This window comes from Pectinophora gossypiella, chromosome 5 (assembly GCF_024362695.1).
Source record: "Pectinophora gossypiella chromosome 5, ilPecGoss1.1, whole genome shotgun sequence".
NCBI classification, from domain to species: domain Eukaryota; kingdom Metazoa; phylum Arthropoda; class Insecta; order Lepidoptera; family Gelechiidae; genus Pectinophora; species Pectinophora gossypiella.
Window position 1 is genome coordinate 2,469,102 of NC_065408.1, and position 23,059 is coordinate 2,492,160.

The 23,059-nt window shown below is 37.6% G+C and overlaps 2 protein-coding genes across 2 annotated transcripts in view; one reads left to right on the forward strand and one right to left on the reverse strand.

Annotated features, from left to right (window-relative positions):
* LOC126366615 (MAP kinase-interacting serine/threonine-protein kinase 1-like) overlaps nucleotides 1-17,364 on the reverse strand; it is a 64,871-nt gene extending 47,507 nt beyond the window's left edge. The window contains exon 1 of the mRNA XM_050009789.1: nucleotides 17,320-17,364. Within this exon, the coding sequence (XP_049865746.1) occupies nucleotides 17,320-17,349 (30 nt within the window). The 5' untranslated portion in view covers nucleotides 17,350-17,364. The remainder of the gene's footprint in view (nucleotides 1-17,319) is intronic.
* Nucleotides 17,365-17,713: 349 nt separating this feature from the next.
* On the forward strand, nucleotides 17,714-21,575 carry LOC126366924 (E3 ubiquitin-protein ligase Hakai). The gene is made up of 8 exons (XM_050010267.1): nucleotides 17,714-18,346; nucleotides 18,500-18,687; nucleotides 18,844-18,918; nucleotides 19,143-19,244; nucleotides 19,806-19,916; nucleotides 20,457-20,579; nucleotides 20,820-20,931; nucleotides 21,367-21,575. The coding sequence occupies exons 1-8, from the start codon at nucleotides 18,133-18,135 to the stop codon at nucleotides 21,573-21,575; spliced, it is 1,134 nt and encodes a 377-aa protein (XP_049866224.1). The 5' UTR covers nucleotides 17,714-18,132.
* The last annotated feature ends 1,484 nt before the right edge of the window (nucleotides 21,576-23,059 follow it).

The following is a 23,059-nucleotide window of genomic DNA, read 5'->3' on the forward strand; positions in this document are numbered from 1 at the left end:
CTTGATCACGTCCACCTAAATCTAGACTAGAAGCTTCACAAAAATCTGAAAGAGTTCAACGCGCTTTCATTCAAGTCACACGTGGGTGTGTGTACGAGTGGTCGTAAAGATGGTTTAGAGTACTATGCTGTGTAGGATGTAGCACAATTTTCCAATAATGAGCGTAAACATTTTCAACAAAGCAAATTTTAAAAAATATTCAATAGTAAACTATTAACAACTCAAACCAAGGCACAAACAAAATTAAACCAGGAAATCTTCAGTTCCTTTTGTAAAACTGACACTTGGTTTCTTTCGAACCACGAGGAGTTATTTACATAAAACATCTACTGTGACACATAAATACGTATGATAAGGAAGACCTAAATTAAAAGTAAATTCTTTGCACGACGGAACTCATTTCTCTCCTCAATAATAGCCAGGAAATGGACGATGTCCTTGCCGCTTCCGCGTCGAAACAGCGAGCATATACTTAATTAATCGATGAACGTTTTGCATACAATAAATCCGTAACATACATGTAATGAAGTTATTAACAAATTTTATAGACTAAGCTGCTAGACATGCGCTCTGAGTATGACGTCATTTTATCATAGGTTTGTAGCTTTGATATAAAAAATAACATACCTATGTATTCAGCAATTAAATATAATGTTGTAAATATTATAGACTGTCGGTGTACGGACAAACCAAAGTTGGTTTTTGTTGCACCGTCAATTGTAAAAAAAATGTATTAAGTACTGTACATACATACATACATACATAAACTCACGCCCGTAATCCCTAATGGGGTGGGCAGAGCCACAAGTAAACAAAGACAACTTGCAGCCACTGTTGATATGAAGTCCAAAGATGAAGATTAAGTACTGTACTTATTTTTAATAATAAATAAATTAAAAAAAAATTAAAATATTGAGAAATATTAATTTTCTAAGAAAACCGCTAGATATATAAGAAGAGCTGGATGAATTTACATCCAGGGCAGACAAACTAAGTATTGTTGGCAGACATTCAATGGCGTTGAGTAATTAACGTTTGAGTTCGGGAAGAAAGTTAATTAACATTCAAAATGATTATTAAACCAAAGCAGCGTATGCGTTTCCGTTCCGTGACTTTAAATGATAAAGGCCAGATTTTAAATGATGACTTTTTTTTGTAAAGATTGAAGTAGAAAAGACAAGCTTAAAAAGAGACTTAACCCTTTTCCATCTATCCATAAACTTTACATACAAGTCTAAATCTACTAACATGTAGCCACGAACATTACGACGCCAGCAGTCGCTAGGTTCATCACAAGTGGGCATTAACCTATGACGTCTAGATTGCGGTGTTGTTTAAGTCAGGGTCCTATTCAGAGCTGTGATTGGTTGACTCCAGACAGGATGTAATCTATAAGGAGCCCATTTGCGAATAAATAAGTGGTCCTCTTTTAGACCGAATTACTTTAACCGGGCAGGGCTCGCAAGTCATATGACCTACGTACCGGAAAGCATCGTTGGCGCAATCCCGACTCAATGTCAGTCATTGTTACTTATTGGCAAGGTAATTTGGGGACCTACACCGAAAAGTGAGTAACGGAAATGTCGAAAGCTAGCGTTTCTTCAAAATTTGCAGCCAATTTCAAAGTATTAAAATTAAAATCGTGAATATCTATATTCGCGCTTAGATTGCATTTTTCAAAACGTCTGCGTTTTGATAAAAATCTGCTGTTTAATTTTTGTTCTTGGCTAATTCATTGCCTGTGGATGTCACTCTAACCAGGCTATCGAACATTTTATTAGAGTCACGTCGACCCAGTTATTGCACAACATTTCCTCTTTCCAATTTTATTTTCACGTGTAACATTCTAACGAGCCGCGCGTGTTAATATTGTGGCTTCGTTAAAACACTCAGTTACATATTGATACAACCTTGAGTATCTCTGGACTAGCAGAAAGCCATTAGCAATAAATTTTCTGCTTAGTTTCATCGCTCTGCGGCGTAAATAGCTTAAGTCTCGCAAAACTGTGAGACGTTCGCGAAAAACTTTTCCGCTTCCAACTAGAGACCCAAAATAAAAAATATTTTTTGAAGAATCGCGTGTGAAACGTAATGCGCTTTAGCATCTTGACAGTTAAAGTCGCAGTCGATTTATATAATAATATGAAAAAAAGAAATATAATAATAAAAAAAGAATATAATATAAATTTCTTATTTAGTAGTTACAATATGAAATATAATACAATTTAGAACGGACATAACACTAGTAACAATAGCGCGCAAAACACTAAAAACAACAACAACAGCGTGAATACTAGTTTTGAGTCAGCGTGATGCGAAATCTCACGAATACAACGGAACACGATCATTCAAGCGAAGTGCTCCACATAGTTTGCGCTGACGCATGATGATGTTGCCCATGCGCTTACATAAAATAATTAAAAAGATAAAAACTTTGTGAGGCGTGCCGGAAACCGTTTAACAGTTCAACACGACCATGCTACCGAATTAATATTCGTTGAATTCGCTTACATTAATGTAATTTATTTCTGTCACTCGTATTCTCCGACAAACCTGTTTTATTCGCGAACTATTGCGCATTAGCGAATTTTGGGGCTTAACATAAATTGTTCTTTTTTAAATCGGTGTAAAGGCATTTCGTAAACATCGACTCCGGTTTAGGAACCTTGTTTACTATAGATTAATAATTGTAGAGATAAATATACGTGGGTTGTTCTTCTTTTTTATCGACAATGATCTGTCCTTCGTTCTGCTTCTGATAAGTTATGTTTTAGAATTTTATTTCATGTTTTGATTGTCCAAAAATATAGTTATCTTATTATACTCAAAATACAAGCAAAATACTAATCGGTTCCTCAATTAGTTATTAACGTAGCTTGATCGTTTTTCACAAAATTATGTGACAGAGTGGTAAATTGAAATGCTGTCTCCGATGAAAAGGGCCACTCTGTCACAATATTTTTTGGAATGCGCCTGCAAAGAAAAGTATGTTACCAAGATAAAAAGAACCACTAAATAGTCCTCTACAGACACATCTTTATATGATGTTTTAAAATATTTATTGCCGTTATAATTTTAAAGATGTTAAATCCGATAAATCGAGAAAATGTCTTTTTATTGTCGATAAAAAAGAAGAACGACCCACGTATGGATTAAAACACACGTCGCATATTATTTTTCACCTAATCCATTCACAATATGTATTTCTTGATGATTAGTGATGAGCATTTACAGTTTCAGCAAGATCGAGAGCACGTATCATAAACATGCCAATGAAAGAGCCATTAGGCCGCTGTCGGCGGCTGTCGCACATCACTACACTGGGTCAAGGATTAGAGGATTTACTCAGCAAATAAAAAAAACTCGCGATAAAATCTCCCAAGTAAATCAATCTATGATATAACTCGAGTTATTGACCTAAGATGTCCGCTTAAAAATGTTAACGGCTCGTGCCTCAGACATTTTAAAACTAAATAACCCCTCGATTTATCCCAAGAATCTAATGAAAATTTATGAGTAAATGAAATTTAAAATCTGAAAAACTACAGGTCAAAGAGCTAAGGGGATAAGGAAAACGAAACCCCGACAACATTATACAAGGGTATTCGTCTTAAAATATTTATACAGGGGATAGTTTATACATTTTTATAAGGGCCCAAAGAACTTTCTGAAGTTCAACAAACTCTCGTACCAGTTGGGGATCGGTTTTTAAAATACCAATAGGTATGTAAAATATGATATCGGTGAAAAAAAAATTAAAGTAATCTATAGAGTTCATCATATCTATACTGAAAGAGAAGTTTTCTGGCGGTTTGTGGCTCACGGAGAGCAATTCTAACCAGCGAAGCTATAAAATATGGATCAATTTATTTCGAATGGAAATTGACGTGCAAAGTTCGAATGCATCGCTCACGTCCGAGCGAGATTACCCTCTAGTTGCGTCATGGCTCGTGACACCCGTCTGGAGATAAACGACCAATCTCCTCTGTACCTGATGCGTATGTACTCCTTTTTATTTACACTATATTACAAACAAGTACTTAGGTTCATAATATCGTACCTATAGTAGATATTTATATAAGCCGGTTGATTGGCATAATATTGATTTTAATGGTAGTATTTATTCAAAATCTCATCAGAGATTTAGCTACGGTTTATCATTGTCGCTTTCGAATAAGTTGCTCTGATTGAGAAAAATTCGAGACAAAAATGTTCGTACAAAAATTGGCATAAGTAAACAATATTAAAATTGGACAGCCAGAGTGGGTCAATGCCGCATCGCCTATCGAATTCCGATCCTTAAATACTGAATCTACTTATACTACATAAGTACCTCTGATAACAGATAGGTATATGAAAAACCTATATCAGATAATATAAATAACATGAAGGCTCAGTGTGCACTAAAAATAATTTATTTAATAAATACCTAACGCTATTATCTTTACAAAAGCCCCGAAGGACAGAGGTTTACTTTCGACGAAACATAATCCTTGACTATATAGTAAACTCAAATATTTAGCATAATATATTTTATAACTGAATCTCTCTCTTTATTTAAGAGCTGAGCTCTTGTCGGTGGAGTAATCGCCTTCAATACTCCATAGATAGGGCGTGTAGAACGGTGGTTGCCCCAATCGCCTTCCGTTCCGCAGTACACCGACCAATTTCTCAATCGGTGATGTTCTAGCTAGAGCCCTACAAGAATCCATTTATAACTGAATAGAATACTGAAAACAATGAATGAAATATAGAGTATAACTGTAAAACAATGAACGTGAAATATAATGGAGTACATTTTAAAGTTGCAAAATTAAGAAGAGTAAAGGAATACACAAAAACAAATAAAAGAGAAGGTGCAGGTCGTGTCGTATCGGGAGGTGAAGGTTTTGGCGGAAAGAAGAGAGGAATTACGGTTACTCCACCGACAAGAGCGCAGCTCTTAAATAGAGAGAGAGAGAAAGGAATACGATCACTATGCAGCCGATTCAAAGTAGATCAAGGATGAATGAAACCTGTCAAAGCCGATATGAAAAATAGGCATAATATTCTAATTGAATATTGCTGAAACCTTAGGACAGAGCTAGACAATAATAGTGATAATGACAAAATAAGTTAATTTGTGAGAAATTGTAGTTAACAACCAGTGATGTAAACGCTAGAAGTGATTGCGTCAGAAATTGCGTAATTCAGAGGTCACAGTTTTCAGTCCATGAGACAGATATCGGGAATATTGTTATTAAAACAACTATCTCTTTTAGCATGTTATTTTCAATAAATATCACAGCAACGTTTACACATCGGGATTATCTCTTGACCGCATCTTGAACTACTTTACAAAGCCGAACTGTTTATGTGTTCGAATTTTTAAACCCAGGCTCAGGAAGATGTCCCAAATTACAGAATTTATTTCGTTGAATAAAATTGTACATAAAGTTACTAAATAAGACTGCGCCATAGATGTACTTACTACATCATTTATTGAATATCTAAGTTACGCTTTATACACGAATGTTAAAAAGTCATTTTTGCAGTTTACAGAGCTACCTCATTGCAATATTCCTGCGGATTAAATAAAGATCTAGGTAGGTTCTCTTAGGTAGGGTATCTTACGTTTTCATTCCGTTAATATTACACTAAACAGTTCTAGAAAAGCAAAGAAAATCTGATTGATGCTATGTATTCTGTAAAGTAAGTATGTCAAACTTTGCATTTAGTCATACGTCCTTGCTGAAAGCAATTCATACCGGTTTTCTTCGAGTTTGTTTAACATCAGGTGTTTACATAACTCCATCTCTATCGCACACTTACTAATTAACAATAAAACAAACAGAGACAACTACAGCGTAATCTGTACACTTGTACAACAATTGAACAAACTTCGCCCTCGCCACATTTCTTTTAAAATTACTACTTAGATAATTCGGTGCGACCCATATACATAAGTATAATAAAACATTATTTGTTTTTACAGATAGCAAACAGATGCTCATCAATCATGAGGAGCTTGTTAACTAGTAACAAACCTTGAATTTGCAAATTTCAACTACATACGTTGTTGCCAGATATTGGAAATTCCCAGAATAATAAACTAAACTTCAGCGAGCAACACAACGCTTGTTATTTGAAAGTAATAGAGTTCAATTATAGTCGAAAGGCCGTCAATATTGCTCTAATGAGTTAATGCTGTACTCGACGTGCTATGAACAACACGCCATATAAAGCCGGAATGCCACGGCGCAAGAAGTCACGACTACAGTAGGATCATTATTCCACACATAATACAACCATTAACTAGAGTAATCATCGGTAAAGCTGCTAACATGTACACAATGACATCATTCTGTTTGACTTAGTAAGTTGGTAATGTTAAAATATCTCGGCCGATTCTTTGGATAACATACACGTTTGTAGGCAATTATACTACATACATCGCCTTGCTGCTAATAATCACCGCGTGAGTTCTCGTAGCAATCAAGCAATTTACATGTGAAGATGACCTTAATGTGACCTAAATGATTGCAGAATTGACGTCCAAGTATACACGGGTCGATGGTTTGATATAATATTGATTTTAACACCATAGCGCCGGCGCCGGATCTGGTAAAACAAACGATTCACAGATCAAGGTGCCATTATTGTGTAGTTACTGATAATTAGCCAAACAATGGATAAATTTGTGGCAAGAGGTTAATCGTAGGTTAAACAATATTCAATAATTTAAATTGCGCAGTTAACCTAGGGGTATCGTTTAGAGATAAGTGGCAGAAAAGTCATTTTGACTTATTGGAATCTTCCTTTACGGAGAAAGTGATATTAAAGTAGGTAGAGAAGCCCGCTACGCGATCTGATAAAATATTCACCTTTCGTCGACTTTTGGAGGGCTTCAGAAAGCAGATTGGAATCTTGATACCTTCACTTAAGACTCGAAAGGAGGAACACTTTTGTTAAGTCACTCGAGAAATTAGGAGTAACGATTTTTTTTAGTTAACACTTTCAAGGAAAGAATACATATAAATATTTATAGGAAATATTTAGTATGTTACAATCGCGGGAGCCTGGTACATATTCATCATCCTCCTGCCCTTATCTCACTATGTGGGGTCGGCACATCATGTTTCCACTCATTAACTGCTTTTAAAATGATCAAACGAACCCGAACTAGACACATCTTTGCAACAATTATTTTATTTGCCTCAGATTTTTTTTACTTCTCCATTCAAAACCTGATATTGTGTATTGTTTGCTGCAAACGCATTCGAAATACCAAGTAATCTTATTTACTTATTTGTTAAAAGTATCAAATAACCTATACAATCGTAATATAAGTAACCCAGTTCGTGAGAGATTGCAAAGGTTGACGCCATCGTAAAGAACAATGAAATGTTAATGCAGATTAAGGAGAATTATTAATGTTTGTAAATAAGTCAATAACTATTATTTTTTACGAGAAAATAAAACCAGGCTCACGTTGAAGACGTATTACCAATGTGACATAAATAAGTACTTCCAACAATTTCAATTTTCAACAATGAAATAAATTAGTAAACAGGCAGCTTTCTTTGCAATAGTAATAAATACTCTTGGAGATGTTTACAATGCCAAATTAAATTAAAAATAAAAATACTATTATGAAAAGAAATTAGATACTATTAAAACAATGTATATTAAAACAATTCTGGAAGATAGCAATCTATATAAACGGTCAAAAGTATTTTTTTCCGAAGCAAAGCCCAAAGGATATGGTCTAGAATATTTTAACTAGTAGGGTATATTATACGACTTCAGTCACTGACTGCTCGCGTGAGTAGAATACATTACTCCATTGGAATCTATTCAACAATAAAATAAACATCGACAACCTGCATTAATATGCCCTGATGATTGCGTATGATGGTATGGTAATAAACATCGAGAAATATTCAAGGCTTTTTTTTGACAGTACTTATTGTTGGTTATTGTGGTATGTTTTCGGAGGTGTGTGACTTAACATGTGTTGGGCTGGTTTTCCCTTCGCGGGTTGGAAGGTCAGACAGGCAGTCGCTTCTGAAAAAACCGGACTTGTCAAATCTTCAGGTTAGGTAAGCGGACCCAGTGAAAAATGGGTTAATGATAGGGAGATAATGATGACTTATTGGAGCTTTGCCTCAGATGCTTTTAAGTACTTAATCGGATAAATGGGGAGCCCTGAGGGCTCTCATGAAGTACAATAGTTCAGGTCGAACGACCAGGGACCATCGAAGCAATTCATCTAAAAAGCAATATTGCTATTTGAGATTTGCGCATATGAAAGTAAGTGCGCAATGCCAACAAATGTCAAGTAGCAATATTGCTTTTTAGGTGAATTAATTGATTCAGTGACGTTTTTTTAACCCGCCAGGCTAGGTTACAAATACTGAAACGTCTATGCGTGAATGGAATTTCAACTGTTATCAATCGCAGCAACAGCGACTTGCAATCACATCGCAAATATCCTGATTTAATATTCGACCATATTGCCATACATAAGTTCACCACTATAATATATAATTAGTGGTAGTTAGTGGTACATCCATCGTAAGATGTACTAAGTACCTTACCAACCTGACCTCGCCGAGGCACCTGTCAAAAACAAATTGTGAAAAATTTGACACTCACAATTTTTTGTAGGAATTTAATGGGAACTTTAAAAAAATACAAAACCACAATTCGTACCCATAAATGGTTTCGTATGAGCAAATACCAACATTGATATTGACTATTATAGTCATTGATTGTTATACCTTTCTAATGGTGCAATGCAGATAAGAGCATAGCAACAGAAGGGCGCGGGTCGCGAACGAGTTCAGGGCTCCTGAGACAGGCTGGCGCTCCACAGGCCGAAGGTGAAAGGAGGGCACTGCACCGTTCCCCTGCTGCCAACCTCCCCTCTAGTGCCACACACCTCCGATGCAAACTCTCATCTCACCGTACATTGCTGCAAACGTTAGATCCAAACCCTAGATTTCAAACAAAATACTTCAACGGACTTGCGGCAGCGAGAGAAAATTCACATTCGGATTACAAATTGTAATGATACATTGTAAAAGCGATCCAGTTTTATGGTAAACCAATTCTGTACGTCCTTACTGCTCTGGTTTTAATATTAATAGACCTAACCTATTTTTATGGATGGAAATAGTACCGTTGTTGGTGACCAGTGTTTATTTTCGGATCTTTATACGCCGCGAGTACATCCTGTCCAGTTATGTGCCGTTCCCGGGAATGTTCCGAAAGTGGGAAGTTCCCAGCAGCAGCAGTGAAATGGCGCAAAAGTTATGTAAAAGGCTATTACGTAGCCTTTACGCAAATAGGAGTACAAGAAAGAACAATTTGAAAAAGAGAAGTAGCCAGTGTCCTTACTATTAAAGCAGGAGCATTCCCACTTTGGGAACATTTTCGGGAACGGCGTATCACTGACCCTGTCCGTGGACATACGGAAGAGTTCTTAAGAATTTAATTTGGCCGATTTGTAACCGCCCACAATGTCGATGACTGGTCGTTTGGAATCTAGGATCCTACCCAGAGTACATTAATAACGTTTAGTAACACTTCACCGCATTTACAAACGTGAGATGTAGCTTTGATTCAAACTGGGTGAGGCCCGTGGGTCGTGCCACACAACGCGGCCCACTGATCTGAAAACAGTAGTAGGCCTTTCATTTCGGGTGAAAAGAAAACCTCCAGAAAATTCTATTAATGCGGAAATTAATGAGTATATCTGCTCTATTTTAAATTTTCAAGGAAACCTACTAGACGCATGTCGTCGTCATCGTGAAAAGTGTCATGCCTAGTTCAAGGAAACGAGAAATGTTTGCCAAAAAAAAAATTTGCGTGTTAAGTATCTGTTTGCCTGTCACTTCACTTTTATATTCCCATTTACTCATGGGACAATATACAGAATACAAAAACCGGGTAATTGATTGTTGACGGAATAAATGTAGGCATTCCGTTGGAATCTTTCTGACACATTTGCAATGTTTTAACCGAGGGCATGGTTTCTGTTTATCAACTGCGAGTAATACGGTTACCCATTAATAGCTAATTTATTGCCTGCACTGTAGCATTTATATCGAATGATACCTACTTTAAAAGATAAGTGATATCAGTGGTGTGATACAGATACAGCTGGTGTTTGTCTATAATTAAATTGTGAAGTGTTTTGTTTGATTACGTAAATATATTTACAATAAGTTAACCTTAGTGCACATAGGTTGGTCACTAAGTGCGCAATCGATGGTGACTGCGTTATAGAGGGTTAGAGGTGGTCATTATTATCTGCAAGTGTACGAGGGTGCTTAGAGTAACGGGAAGCCGTTCTACAACCGAAGCTATCTAGCCAACTCGTCACCCACTAAGCAAGCTCACACGTCTTACTTGCAAATTATTCACAATAATTAATTAATCGCTTGACTAGCAAAGCCACAGTCATTTGTCATTAAAATATTCATGTGGCATAAAAACTCGTGAGTAAGTAAAGGCATCGTAGAGTCAGTTTTAATGAGCACTCGTTGCTATCTGTCGTTTCCCTTTAGTTTCGTCAGCGTAACGTATTGTCTGCCAACAAAGATAGGTAGGTGTACCTACTCCAGTCAACGCATTACGCTGAATAAAGAACTGTCAGCTGCCAAAAGGGTTTTTTCACACTTCTACGCACGCTAGTTCCAAGAGAAAGTACTAATATTAGCCGTGAACTCGTGATGTGACTGATATACGTTCTTCTCACTTTGTTTTTTATAATTTGAAGGTCTACCTCACTCAAGGTTGAGGCTATAAAACGTGCCTTACAGCTAATAAATTACTATCCCAATTTCGATACGTTTTAATTGGAACGTTTGGGGAATTGAATCTGTTTTTCCTAAAAACATTTAGTTTTAATTACGGCGCATCACATGACTATTTTTGCGTTATAGCACTTATAGCATGGTACGTAGGCCAGTACCATGCTAGAGTTCAAATAGTACAAATGGATTTGACTATGTCTGAACATCTTCCACAATTATCCCTGTTGGGCGTGGATAGACAACATAAACCGCTCAAATTGCAAGCAGCGAGGAAAAATATTGTTTCAGAGTTGCCCGTATGACGAGCGCATTCACCTCTAGGAGTAGTATATTTTCGTGACACGGTAGAATGAGGTATGTTTGAGCCAACAAGCGATGTTTGAGTTGAGCTAACTGGTTGTATGGAAACGACTTATAGGATTGGTTTATTCGTTAATGAAAACTATATTACCTTACCTACTTCTCTTTTATAAAGGTTATTTTCAAAATCTCCAGAGTCGATTTGAATTTAGAAGCAGATTATCGATCTTTACCCGATGTTCTTGCTTCAAATAGTTGTTTGTCTCCGAGCGCAAGTAAGTTGGACGTTCGCAAGTAGCAAGCGTCTTATACGTACGCGTTTTCCCATAATTTAGCTAACGCTGTGCTATGGCCGTGCGCACTGCGCGGCCGCAGCGGGCTCGGTACTCCGGAGCGACAACCGGCCGTGACCGCGTTGGAGCCCGACAACCGCCTCGCGGCCATACGCTGCACCACTTGTGCAACTATTATGCATCGTCTATTCACGTTAGATCACGTTTTTCATTACAATATGCAACTAGCTCTACGTACTGTCAACCTTCTAATAGATTCTACGACTTGACTTTTATAGAAGCTTCTATTTAAATGAAGAATCTAATTTTAGCTATGGGCTGGTCACCTACCACTATGTCTGGTCATCATAAATGGGTAGAATATCTTAGGACGCTAATACAAAAGTTTGCATGTTGTATTTGACCACATTATTAGGTATCTTTGTCTAATGGGTCAGAGCACAATGGGATTGCGCATTCAATTATTTTTTTTTCTTATATTTTTTCTATATCTCCACTCTCTTGTCTTGTTGTATAACTCTTTTTCTTTTATTTGTGGTAGCTTGTAATTGGCCTTTACTTACTACTAAGTGTAACATTATGTGAATTAAGCTGTAAGCTCCCCAAACAAAATAAAATAAAATAAATAAATAAATAAATAAATAAATAAATAAATAAATAAATAAATAAATAAATAAATAGAGCTAGCCCTCAGTGCTCTCCATTAGTCCAGCCAAGAAGTTAATACCAATTGCGGTAAATCTACAATACGTTACGTCTAAAATAAAAAAGCTTATTCTAATGGGCACCCCGATTTCTTCAAAGTATAAAGAACCTAGTAACATTTTACGATATCTTTCCATTAGCAGGTCCTAGTCGTGGGGCGTATGAAATTTTAATAGAAGCTCCATAATAAACGATGGATGGGGCATCTCACCCCGCGCCCACAGCCCACCACCTACACGGGAGCGCTGTAACCAGCTCGGAAACAATTTCCAGCAATATATCAGCAAACACGTTGGCATGTCGAACGTAAATGATAACCACTGAAACTCATATCGACACTAGAACTATCGCCGAACACATTGAACCGTTGAAGCTTGTTTGCATCGGGCAACAGCCACAATCATGAAATATTCGGTCATCCACGCCCACACGAGCTCCACTCTAGCCACACAGTATCACTCTACTATTTCAACTGTATTTAGTACATTAGACACAACCCATTTTTCAAGTCATTCTCTTCCTTAAACATAAAGCTGTAGAGTTCAATATGGTCTTAGTGACAATACCAAATTCGTTAAAACATGCCTCACGTTTCAGAACGCCTACGGGCTCATTAAAATGTATTGTTGTTAACTCCAATGCTCTTTCTTTGTTCTCCGCGGCATAGCGAGACGTACGTTTAGGACGATTAGCATAAATCATTTAACTTTTTACAAATGTATTCTAGATGGCGATGATATTATCAAAATCTATGACGTAACGGCAGAAAAGTTTCCGGACGAAAGTTTATAAGTTCGCGAGCCATTTCTGTGGATTTATCGTCTTCAAGTCATCTCAATCCTCCTGATCATAGCGAACCCCCGATGACGCAATATCGACTATGAAAAAGCGCAAATATCTCGAAGAATCTAAAAACGCAACTGTTTCCCGCAACGAACCAAAACAGCAAAAATGCAGCGGGGAAAAATGCTAAACATTCATCTTGAAAATTGCTCCGGGCAAAGTAAATGTGAAATGGACGGACATTTCATAATTCTGCGCCGTTTAAATGTATTTTTGCTTGCATACCAAAATAAACGTGCTTTTCAAAGCTCGCCTCGAGCGATTTATATTCTGATAAAAAATAAAGAAAACATGTTAATTTAAGCGGCTGCTTATTTTGGAGAAAGTTTTAAAGTCGTTGATAAATTGAAGGACCTTAATAAGGCACAAAAAGTGTTTCACTTCTGAACCAGATGTTATTAAATAATCTGCCGTTTAAAGTACAGACTATTATGTAAATTACAAGAGAAGTAATAATTCTATTGAAAACAATGAGAACAACAAAATAACAGCAACAGCAGATAAACCGCGATCACTTAAGTTGATTAATGGCTAAGATATAATTACGGATGGATTGTTATCGCGCTTTGTTTAGCGAACTAGTACCAAAGTACTTAAGCCATTCCATTACGTAGATTAAATATTTCTTTTACTTTTTTCAAGCATTAGTGTCATGATTAAGTTCGCGAGGAGAGATGGAAAGTTTCAGCTTTCAGACTTATGGCAATCTAATCTGTTTGTTGAGTGGAGTGTTACATAAATAGCCTGAAAAACCTCCCAATACAGTCGCTGAATAAATAAATAGTACTAAGTGCACAGATTTCCGAAATGATGCGAAGGTAACATATTTAGCACCACCACTTAGAATACCTTTAGCAATATAGCGGCTAGGTCGAATAAAATGGAATAGAAATTGTTTATTATAAAAGGACGCCACACACAAAGACAAGACAATAACATGACTTGAAAATGTTCACAAAACAATTACAAAAAGCATAGGAGGATGTTCATCAGAATGATCATAAGGTGGTGGTGGACGTCCTGAGATAAAAGGGCCTCACTCAGCACAAGTCGCGGCGTGAACCACGACGCTGGTATTATGTGGACCCTGCTGGGTGAGGTACGGACGTCGTGTTTCATAAATATGCGTTAATATTCGTATTATTTCATAAATATTTGAGTGAATATTCGTATTCCTATTCGTAGATCGCATTGGTTCATAAACTTCTCAAAGTGTGAGCTTCGTGTGTGCCTCATTGTCGGAGTGTTCTAGCCCCCTCGAAGGCCTCCGATTCGGAGCTGCGACTACTGGCATGCGTCATATCATAGTCATAGCCGGGACGGTTTGACTTGCATACCATAGCCGGAGGGAATTCACGTAGGTGCCATAATTATAACACACCTATAAACTGGCACCTACATAGAATCCATTGATAAAATAAATACTGCAATATAAGTACATAGAAACATAACATAGCATCATTCCTGTATCCCCGAATGGGTACCCAAAGGTGTATAGTACACCCACTTTTCCTTTTTAAGACCTTTGTAATAGGTCCATGTAATACGTATGAAGTGTGTATACAATACGTATATTAAATACATAACACATACATAAACAGCCTATATACGTCCCACAACTGGGCACAAGCCTCCCCTAAATCAACCGGAGGGGGTATGGAGCATACTCCACCACGCTGCTCCAATACGGGTTGGTGGAGGTGTTTTTACGGCTAATAGCCGGGACCAACGGCTTGACGTGCCCTCCGAAGCACGGAATCATCTTACTTTTTCAGACAATCAAGTGATTCAAGCCTGAAAAGTCCTTACCAAACAAAGGACAGTCTCACAAAGTCATTTCGACAATGTCCCCATCGGGAATCGAACCCGGTCCTCTAGATCGTGAGCCTAACGCTCTAACCACTAGACCACGAAGGCTGTTAAACCACGGAGGCTGTTGCTATATATTAAATATATATAAGTATTTTATATTTGCCTCAAAACAAAAGGTGCAGACTTATAGGTTAATCTCAAAAAAAATACGTACGTATTCCGTAAGTTCCCGACTGATAGGTACCTACATATCTACCTACCAAAGTTATCTCTTATGACATAAGATAAGCGGATATTTTGTTAAGCCTTAGGATATTTTTTAAGCTCAAGATACCACGCGCTAACAGACGTCTACCATTCGCAAACAACATTCAATCACTGAGTGCTATATGTATGTTAGTGTTCATTCAGTACAGATCATATCAAAGCCCTATTTGTTACGTTACGTAAGCAATGCGTGATAGGTATGAGAGGTAAGAATTAGTTTGAAGATCACACAAATAAATTTTGACCTTCATCCAATATTTTTAGAGTGTTTATCGATTGAAAACTGTTTCCGAGTCAGTTAATCCTCGAATATTTTCCATAGCATAGGTATTTATAGTTAGAAAATTAATGTGTGTAAATATTTGCGTATGTTCCTTACAAATTGTTATGAATGTAACTGTGTTCTTGAAACTATAAGAAATGTATTCAATACCTAGAAATAAATAAATATAACACTTGAATATAGTCCTAGTATGTTACATAATTATGTAGGAAGCCTTCAACGTCGCAAAATGGAAATTGGAAATAGTTTGAATCACTTTGCTGATGTTATATACAAGTAACTTATAGCGCCATCTAACGGCATTAGAATGAATCGTTGTGGTTGATAGGTAGGTATTAGATGGAAAGGAAACTACCTACTTAGATTTACTCCAGATCATGTCTATGTCTTATGACAGTTCTTATACATATAAAAACAGGGACTCGAGCATCATTTTAAGGGCAATCTCAACTGAGATTAGTTTATTAATACTACCCATATTATGAAAATGTGGAAAACATTTCCCACTCAATGCTTGTTTTCTAGATTCATTTATGATTTATACTGTACCATTTGTACTGTTGCTAAATGTTTGTAGCTTTGTTTGTGTGCAATGAAGCATATTTTTATTATTTTTTTATATAAATATAATTATAAAGAAAAAAAGCATATTTTTATTTATTATATTGGATTTGATTTATGATAATCATGGTGATTATTAAAACATCAACAAAAAGGTTTCATAAACATAAATACACCAGTGTTCTTTGAATGCGTAATAACTTTGAATAGTTATGAAAGTCAGGAAAAACAAGTTTTTACATGAATTATACTTATAAGGTTAGAATTTAGGGGCCGATGACATTGACCTCATGAATTTTGGAGTATATTGGATAAACACCTCATTATACATTAAAATAAATATTTATTAGTTTCTCTTCCCATGAAAGTAAATTGGAAATATAAACTTGAGTGGAGTTGTTTAGGAGGTATAGGTACCCATATTAAATGTAAAAAAGACCATGGTGCAGTTTCCATATGTTAAGGGTGTATTAGAAAAAAATTAACCCTTACATCACTAATATAAGAGCCACACTCTTGTTGGTGTAGCACTCCATGCTACTTTTTAGGAAAAAATATCCTCTGAATAGTACTGTCAGTTTAGTCTCAGTGACTCGCCTCTTACCTCCCCCTTACATAGGAATACAAAAATACTATTTAGTTTGTGCCTAGGTCATAAAAGAAACCACACACTTTCAGTGTGCACCTAACACAAACAAATTAAATTAATGGAAATTAGTTTTACTAATCCACTGTAACAGTTTGAGACAAAGCTATTGACACTTATACCTACTAGGGTCTTATAGGGTGGTACTTATAGGTAACCAATAAGATTATTATGCTTATGAATTTTGAAAGTCTAGTTTAGTCCAATTAGTTTCTGTTAATGTGCTTATATAGGTTGTATAGTGGAGTACCTATAGGTTGTTTATGTTATGTTAGGCATAAAAAAATACTTTTATAAATACCTAGTTAGATTTAAAAGTGAAACACATTTGTTGAAATTCATATAGCTACTGCTTAAGCAACATTCACATTGTTTATAATAAGTAGGTACCTATGTTATGAAATAGTGAGTATTATAGAATTTGCTGCAAAAGCTGTTCAAGTTATAAAAAAAGACATTTTTGGAATTGTTCAATGTAGTAGTACTGTACTGGTAGAGGCTTCAACTTCGTAAACTTTCCGCACACGTAATGCGTAGGCCGGTCACAATGTATGTTTGACCTTGAATTCTCCTCAAAACAAGTACCGAAATAAGTAAAAGTACCTATAAAATATACAATGTTGACCTACAGAAATACAGGAAAACTAACCAGGCACACCTGTTTACTGCATCAAAGACTAATTAGTTCTAATTCTATTTAGAACGGTGCTCGGCGTGGTTTAACTAGGGGCGTGTAGATTTCCAGTCGGCAAGCTGAAGACACAGTAAGTAGGAAATATAGAACAGAAAAGTATTGATTGGACTTACGTAAAGGGCTTGATAGTCTACTTCAACCATCGTCGCCCATCTCGAAGAAGGGCTTGGAGAAGAGGCTCCAGGAAGAATTTAAAAGAAAACCGGCAATTCGGAATTCGGAATTTATTATTGTTGACAATTTCTTGCCGCATTACGACGTTCCTTTTTTCGTAATACATGTTTTTGTAATACGTGAAATTCTATTTAAAAATAAATTTGTTATTTTTTTGGTGAATATGTTTGTTATTAAGAACATTAGTATCATGTATTACCATGGAATATAATAGTTTTGAGAATTTAATCAATGGGATTTTTTTTTTTGTAGACAAGGAAAAAACGTTGAACGGAACGGTTATTACCAATAGTGAAGTAACCACATTTTTGTTTTGGTAACATTGGTAATAATCTATCGGTTACTTCTTTTTTCTGATTAGTTCACCGAAAACCGTGAGGATTGGAAAAATGAAGAAGAAACACAGGCCCAGCAGTGAGACTATTTAGAAAAATCGGTTCTTTTGAAAAATAATATCATTTTTTTAGTTGTCTTTGCATCATAAGTCGATTGATTGATCGGATCACACAGTCCAGTACAAACGTCTTACGACGTCCCTAATGTCTTGACGCGACTCAGAAAAAAATAAACTTATAATTTTTGGAGATTTTTGCAAGAAAACACGTATTTATTCATTAAATATTCATATATTAGAATTGTCTGAGATTAATTTCGTGTTGTTGTTGTAGTATTTTCTTTCTTAAAGTGCTGGTTCTATTTGGAGTGAGGTTAGTTTTTATTCAACGTAACGGAGGAAGATTGTTGTATTATAAATGAACGGTGAGAAAAGAAACTCTCGTGGCCGTGGCCGTGGTCGCGGTCGCGGTCGTGGCCGAGGCAGAGGCCGTGGGCGGGGCAAGAAGGTCGCTAAAGTCATGTCTTCGGATGAAGAGGAATGCTCCGTGGAAGAAAATTCCCAGGACACAGAAGATAATGTAGTAGCTGAAGAGCCGAAAGAGGAGGTGGAACAGCCGGAACCACCGAAATGTAAGTCTTGTATCAGTACCTATAAGTGTTAGTTTCCTTGGTAACAATGCCAGATCCAACTTGCAGTTTTCTGTTTTCAAATTTCAATTGTTCGCCACCAATAATCGGTTTCGTATCGTATACCAGTAAAATAACAATTGCCCTCATTTCCAGTGGAGGTTCCATCAGACATATCTCAACTGGAAGCACCAGTGTTCACCACACTGCAGCGTGGCCCCCCGGAACCAATGCTAAGACTAGATTGGAGTCACCGAGCCACTCTTATTGGGGAGAAAGTCCTCAATCCTATGATATATTGTTGTGACATCTGCTCTAAACCTATACTTATTTATGGGAGAATGGTAAGCACATGCTACTTTACAATTTAGTATGCTTATCTGCAGTAGATTTGAGGTCATTATAGTAATACTTAAATAGCTTTCAGACTTGTTAAAACATACATCCTATTTAGTAGATATTTTCTTTTAGTAACATCAGTACCTACTTTTATATTTCAGATTCCATGTAAACATGTGTTTTGCCTATCCTGTGCCAGGGCTGATCACACACACTGTCCGAGGTGCAGGGAAAAGGTAAAAATATTTCTTATGTAATATTATATAATATCTAGAATTGCTAAAAAATGTATAATACAAATATACTTCAGTGGGCTCAAAGGGCACACAATACAGAAATATAAAAGAATTGGAAACAATATATTGTTTTATAAAATATGTTATATTTATTTTATTGTATTATACAAAATATTCATATAAATATCACTATCCAATGTTCCATTATTCATGTATAATTACAGGTTCTGAGAGTGGAACAGACTGGTCTAGGCACAGTGTTCATGTGCACACATTCTGGCACGAGATATGGCAACACTGGATGCAGAAGGACTTATTTGTCACAGGTAATAATATAAGGTCATATTTTCCCAAATAGTCTTTATGTATTGATGATTCCGTGCTTCAGAGGGCACATTAAGCCATTGGTGCCAGCTATTAGCCGTAAAAACACCTCCACCAACCCGCATTGGAGCAGCGTGGTGGAGTATGCTCCATACCCCTTCTGGTTGATTGAGGGGAGGCCTGTCCCAGCAGTGGGACGTATAGAGGCTGTTTATGTATGTATGTATAAGAAAACCAAATTCAGAAATATGTTTGGGTTATAAACTCTTTAGAGTTAATGTTAAAGGCTGAGTTTTTAGTCAGTCAAACTGCAACAGAGCAATGGAATATAACATAGTCAGCCTCTATATGTCGCATTGTTTGGCATAGGCCTTCTCTCCAACCAATCAGCAAACAAAACTGAAGTTCTTAATTATTATTTAATTTAACCATTTTAAAAATGTGATTAAAAATGTGCAGTTGTTTGCTTATGATAAGTACAAGAAAGAGATAGAGTTAATTTTGGAACTTGCAGTATAAATTAAAAATCAATTTATGTATTAAATTGTCTCACTATGTTACAGAGGGACCTTCAAGCGCACATCAACCACAGACATGTGTCATCAGGCGCTGGCGACGCAAAGCCGGAACAGGAGCCACCAGCTGCCTCTGTAGCTATCGTCAAACCGCTCACTGTAAGTCTTTTTGTACAACAATGTTCATCATCTACCTTTCGATAATTTGGTCTCTATTCTGTATGGGGGGGGAATCAATATGGAGATATTGGCAGAACCGGATATCATATATCTCCGTTAAACATTTTTCACTGCACATTTAAGATCATTGTTCAAGTTATACGCTGCGGATAACATCTTTTAACCCATTGTAAAATAAAAAACTAAAAATCGGTTGAGAGATTCTATTATACTCTGTCCTGCCGCCCCGAACGCAAAATATCCATCTTAGGACGTTTTTCATTTGTTATATTGTAGCTCTGTAAAACTCAGTAGGGATTATCAGCGTAAGTTTGATATGTAAAATATAAACGTAAACTCAACCACCCATCCATGGTTGGCTCGACCATTATAGACGGCGATACGGCTCACCACCTACCACGTTGCTCTAACAGAAAGCTCGGTGAGCTGTGGGTACTTAGTTCATTTTGCGATGGATGTACCTCCGACTACCGCAATTGGAATGTATACGTGTGCTAATGTTATGTTGTGTGATTACAGCAAGTCCCGCCGACGGCGAACGACCCGCGCGGCCACACGCATGCGCGCGGCGCCCGCACCAACCTCATCACGGTGCCCATACAGGACCAGCCAGATACGCATAACTATTACAATTATTATGCTGTGAGTGTAATTACTAATAATAATAAAAAATATATTTCGGACAAAGTTCGACAGATTATATTATACATTCACTTACATTAGGGGAGGCCAACCGGTCGATCAGTCGGTCGAATGTTAGTCCAGTCGATCGTGGCAAGGCAAAAAATATAAATACCTACGTAGATTAGATTTAAATCTAAAAAATCTAGTCTAATCTATAAAATTGTAATTAGTTACATAGTAACCCCACTGTGCCCGCAGCCGGCGCCCACGTCGTCGCTGCCGCTGGTGGCGCACGCGCTGAGCGTGCCGCCGCCCTACTACACGCCCGCTACGTACCCCGCGCCGCCGCAGCACTACGTCGCGCAGCCTGGTCAGTGTTCAAGTACCTACTATGATATAAAGTTCTTTTATAGTATGTCCTTTCAAAATTCTAAGCTGTAACTTCAAGTGCTCTTGCACCATGGGTGACAGATGAGTCGACTCACTGGGAGCTACAAATAAAAAATGATTATCTCTCCTGTGGTAGAGACCACTACAGTATCCCAAATCGTCCTCTTATGTCGATCATTTGTATGTGGATGCGAAACGTGATCATCTCGTGTGAAGCACTTTTTTACCCTTTTTAGGTCAAGGAACTCACAGGACTATAAATAGGACTACTAGATAGTTTCTATACACAACGTCACAAGTTTTCTTACCAATGTGTCTACCCATTTTTAAACATATGCACGCTTGCATGCAGGCCCTTTGACCTTTTTGCAAAACTGTGTTCTAGTAAATAAATTGGTTTGATTGAATTTTGCAGGGCAGGCCACAATGAGCCCGGGCGTGGGAGGTGCGGCGGGCGGCGCGGGCGGCGCCGACGGGCCGCGCTGGGAGGCGCCGCCCGCCTACGGCCACGCGCCCGCGCCGCCCGCCGCCTGGCCGCACGCGCCCCCGCCCCTCGCGCCCCCGCCGCACCCCGCGCACCCCCCGCACCCGCACCCGCCCCCGCCGCACCACTACTACCGGTAGCGCCCGCCGCCGCCGTGGAGGCCCTCCCATGCGCGGTACTACACCTAAGGACTCCCTTCGCGATGCGGACTACATCGCCAGCTCACAGGTGGACTCGACGTATACTATAGCGGGTGATTTTTTCATCGCTTCGCTTCCATTTTTAAATTCACCCAGTATACATACTGAGAAACGTAGGAACTCAGGGTTACTATTGAGCGGCCGGAGGCCCTGACGTGACTACGTAACCCTAACACGAAAAAAAGTCTATTATAATCTAAGGGTGTGCAGCAATGGAAGAAAAGAACTGAAAAACCAAGGACTGATTGCAAGTTTAAACGGTGAAAAAAAAAATAATAACCTAACAAACAAATAACATAGGCGACTCTACCATAAAACAATATTTAAGAAAATTGCCAAGCAAAATTAAATAGAATTAATCTAAAATTGCGTGCAAATTTGTTTAACTGTCGTCCTTTTCAAACAGTGTCTAAATGCTAAACGCCGTTTTGTGATAAACCCGTTGTAGTTTATATACGAATGTCTGTTACTCGAAGCCCGCGGTATATGTCGCGTCGTGACTTGTTTCGTCAACATAGGATGAGTAAAGCATACCGCGCACTTGTGAAGTGGTGAAATTCTCCCCATAGATATCGGCATGAAACCGCTGGCTGCTGTAATGTTTGAAAACTGCCTTATGGCCTCGATCTGGCCTTGTATGACCAAGATTTCCAGACACAATAGTTGAACGATGGGTTTGGATGTTAAGAACATTTGGTCTTACGACTTTAATAATTCGTTAAACAGTGCAAACGCTTGACACTATAGTGATAGGTAATTGTGACATTCAAACCAAGGTGTGTTGACAGGAATAAGTTTTGTATATAGTGATGTGACTTCCAAATGTGTTATGATATCATATGACAGAAGAATCTGCCGAGATAGTGAGTGATAAGTATGGGTAGAACCAGGTCTGTCAGCACCAGGGGGGTTAAAATGGCCACATCAAAACAATTCATCTAAGAAAGCAATATTGCAATTTGACATTTGCGCATATAAAAGTAAGTGCGCAATGCAAACGAATGTCAAATAGCAATATTGCTTTCTTAGATGAATTGTTTCGATGTGACCATTTTAACCCCCCAGGTCACAGGTCTATCGCCTCGTCGATTCAGACGCGTGCGGTCGCTGTTTCTGGCTTTAGAATAAAGGTTCTGAGTAACAGAAAAGGATAAAAGCATAGGAAAGTGTGATGAGGTGCTGAAAGATGTAGTTTGACCCTAAGGGCTACCTTCGTGATGTTCTCGTAAAATAATAACAATACAGTGTCGGGGTCAGTGACACCGTAACGAATACTGAAGGGGATTATTCACACCATAATTCTGAGTTGATATCAAATTGAATTGCCTGTCGGAAAATTCATGGAAATTTTAGTGTTTCTTATAATTATTTTCAATTCCATACTTTTGCGATGGAAAATTCCACTTGATGTCAACTCAGAATCA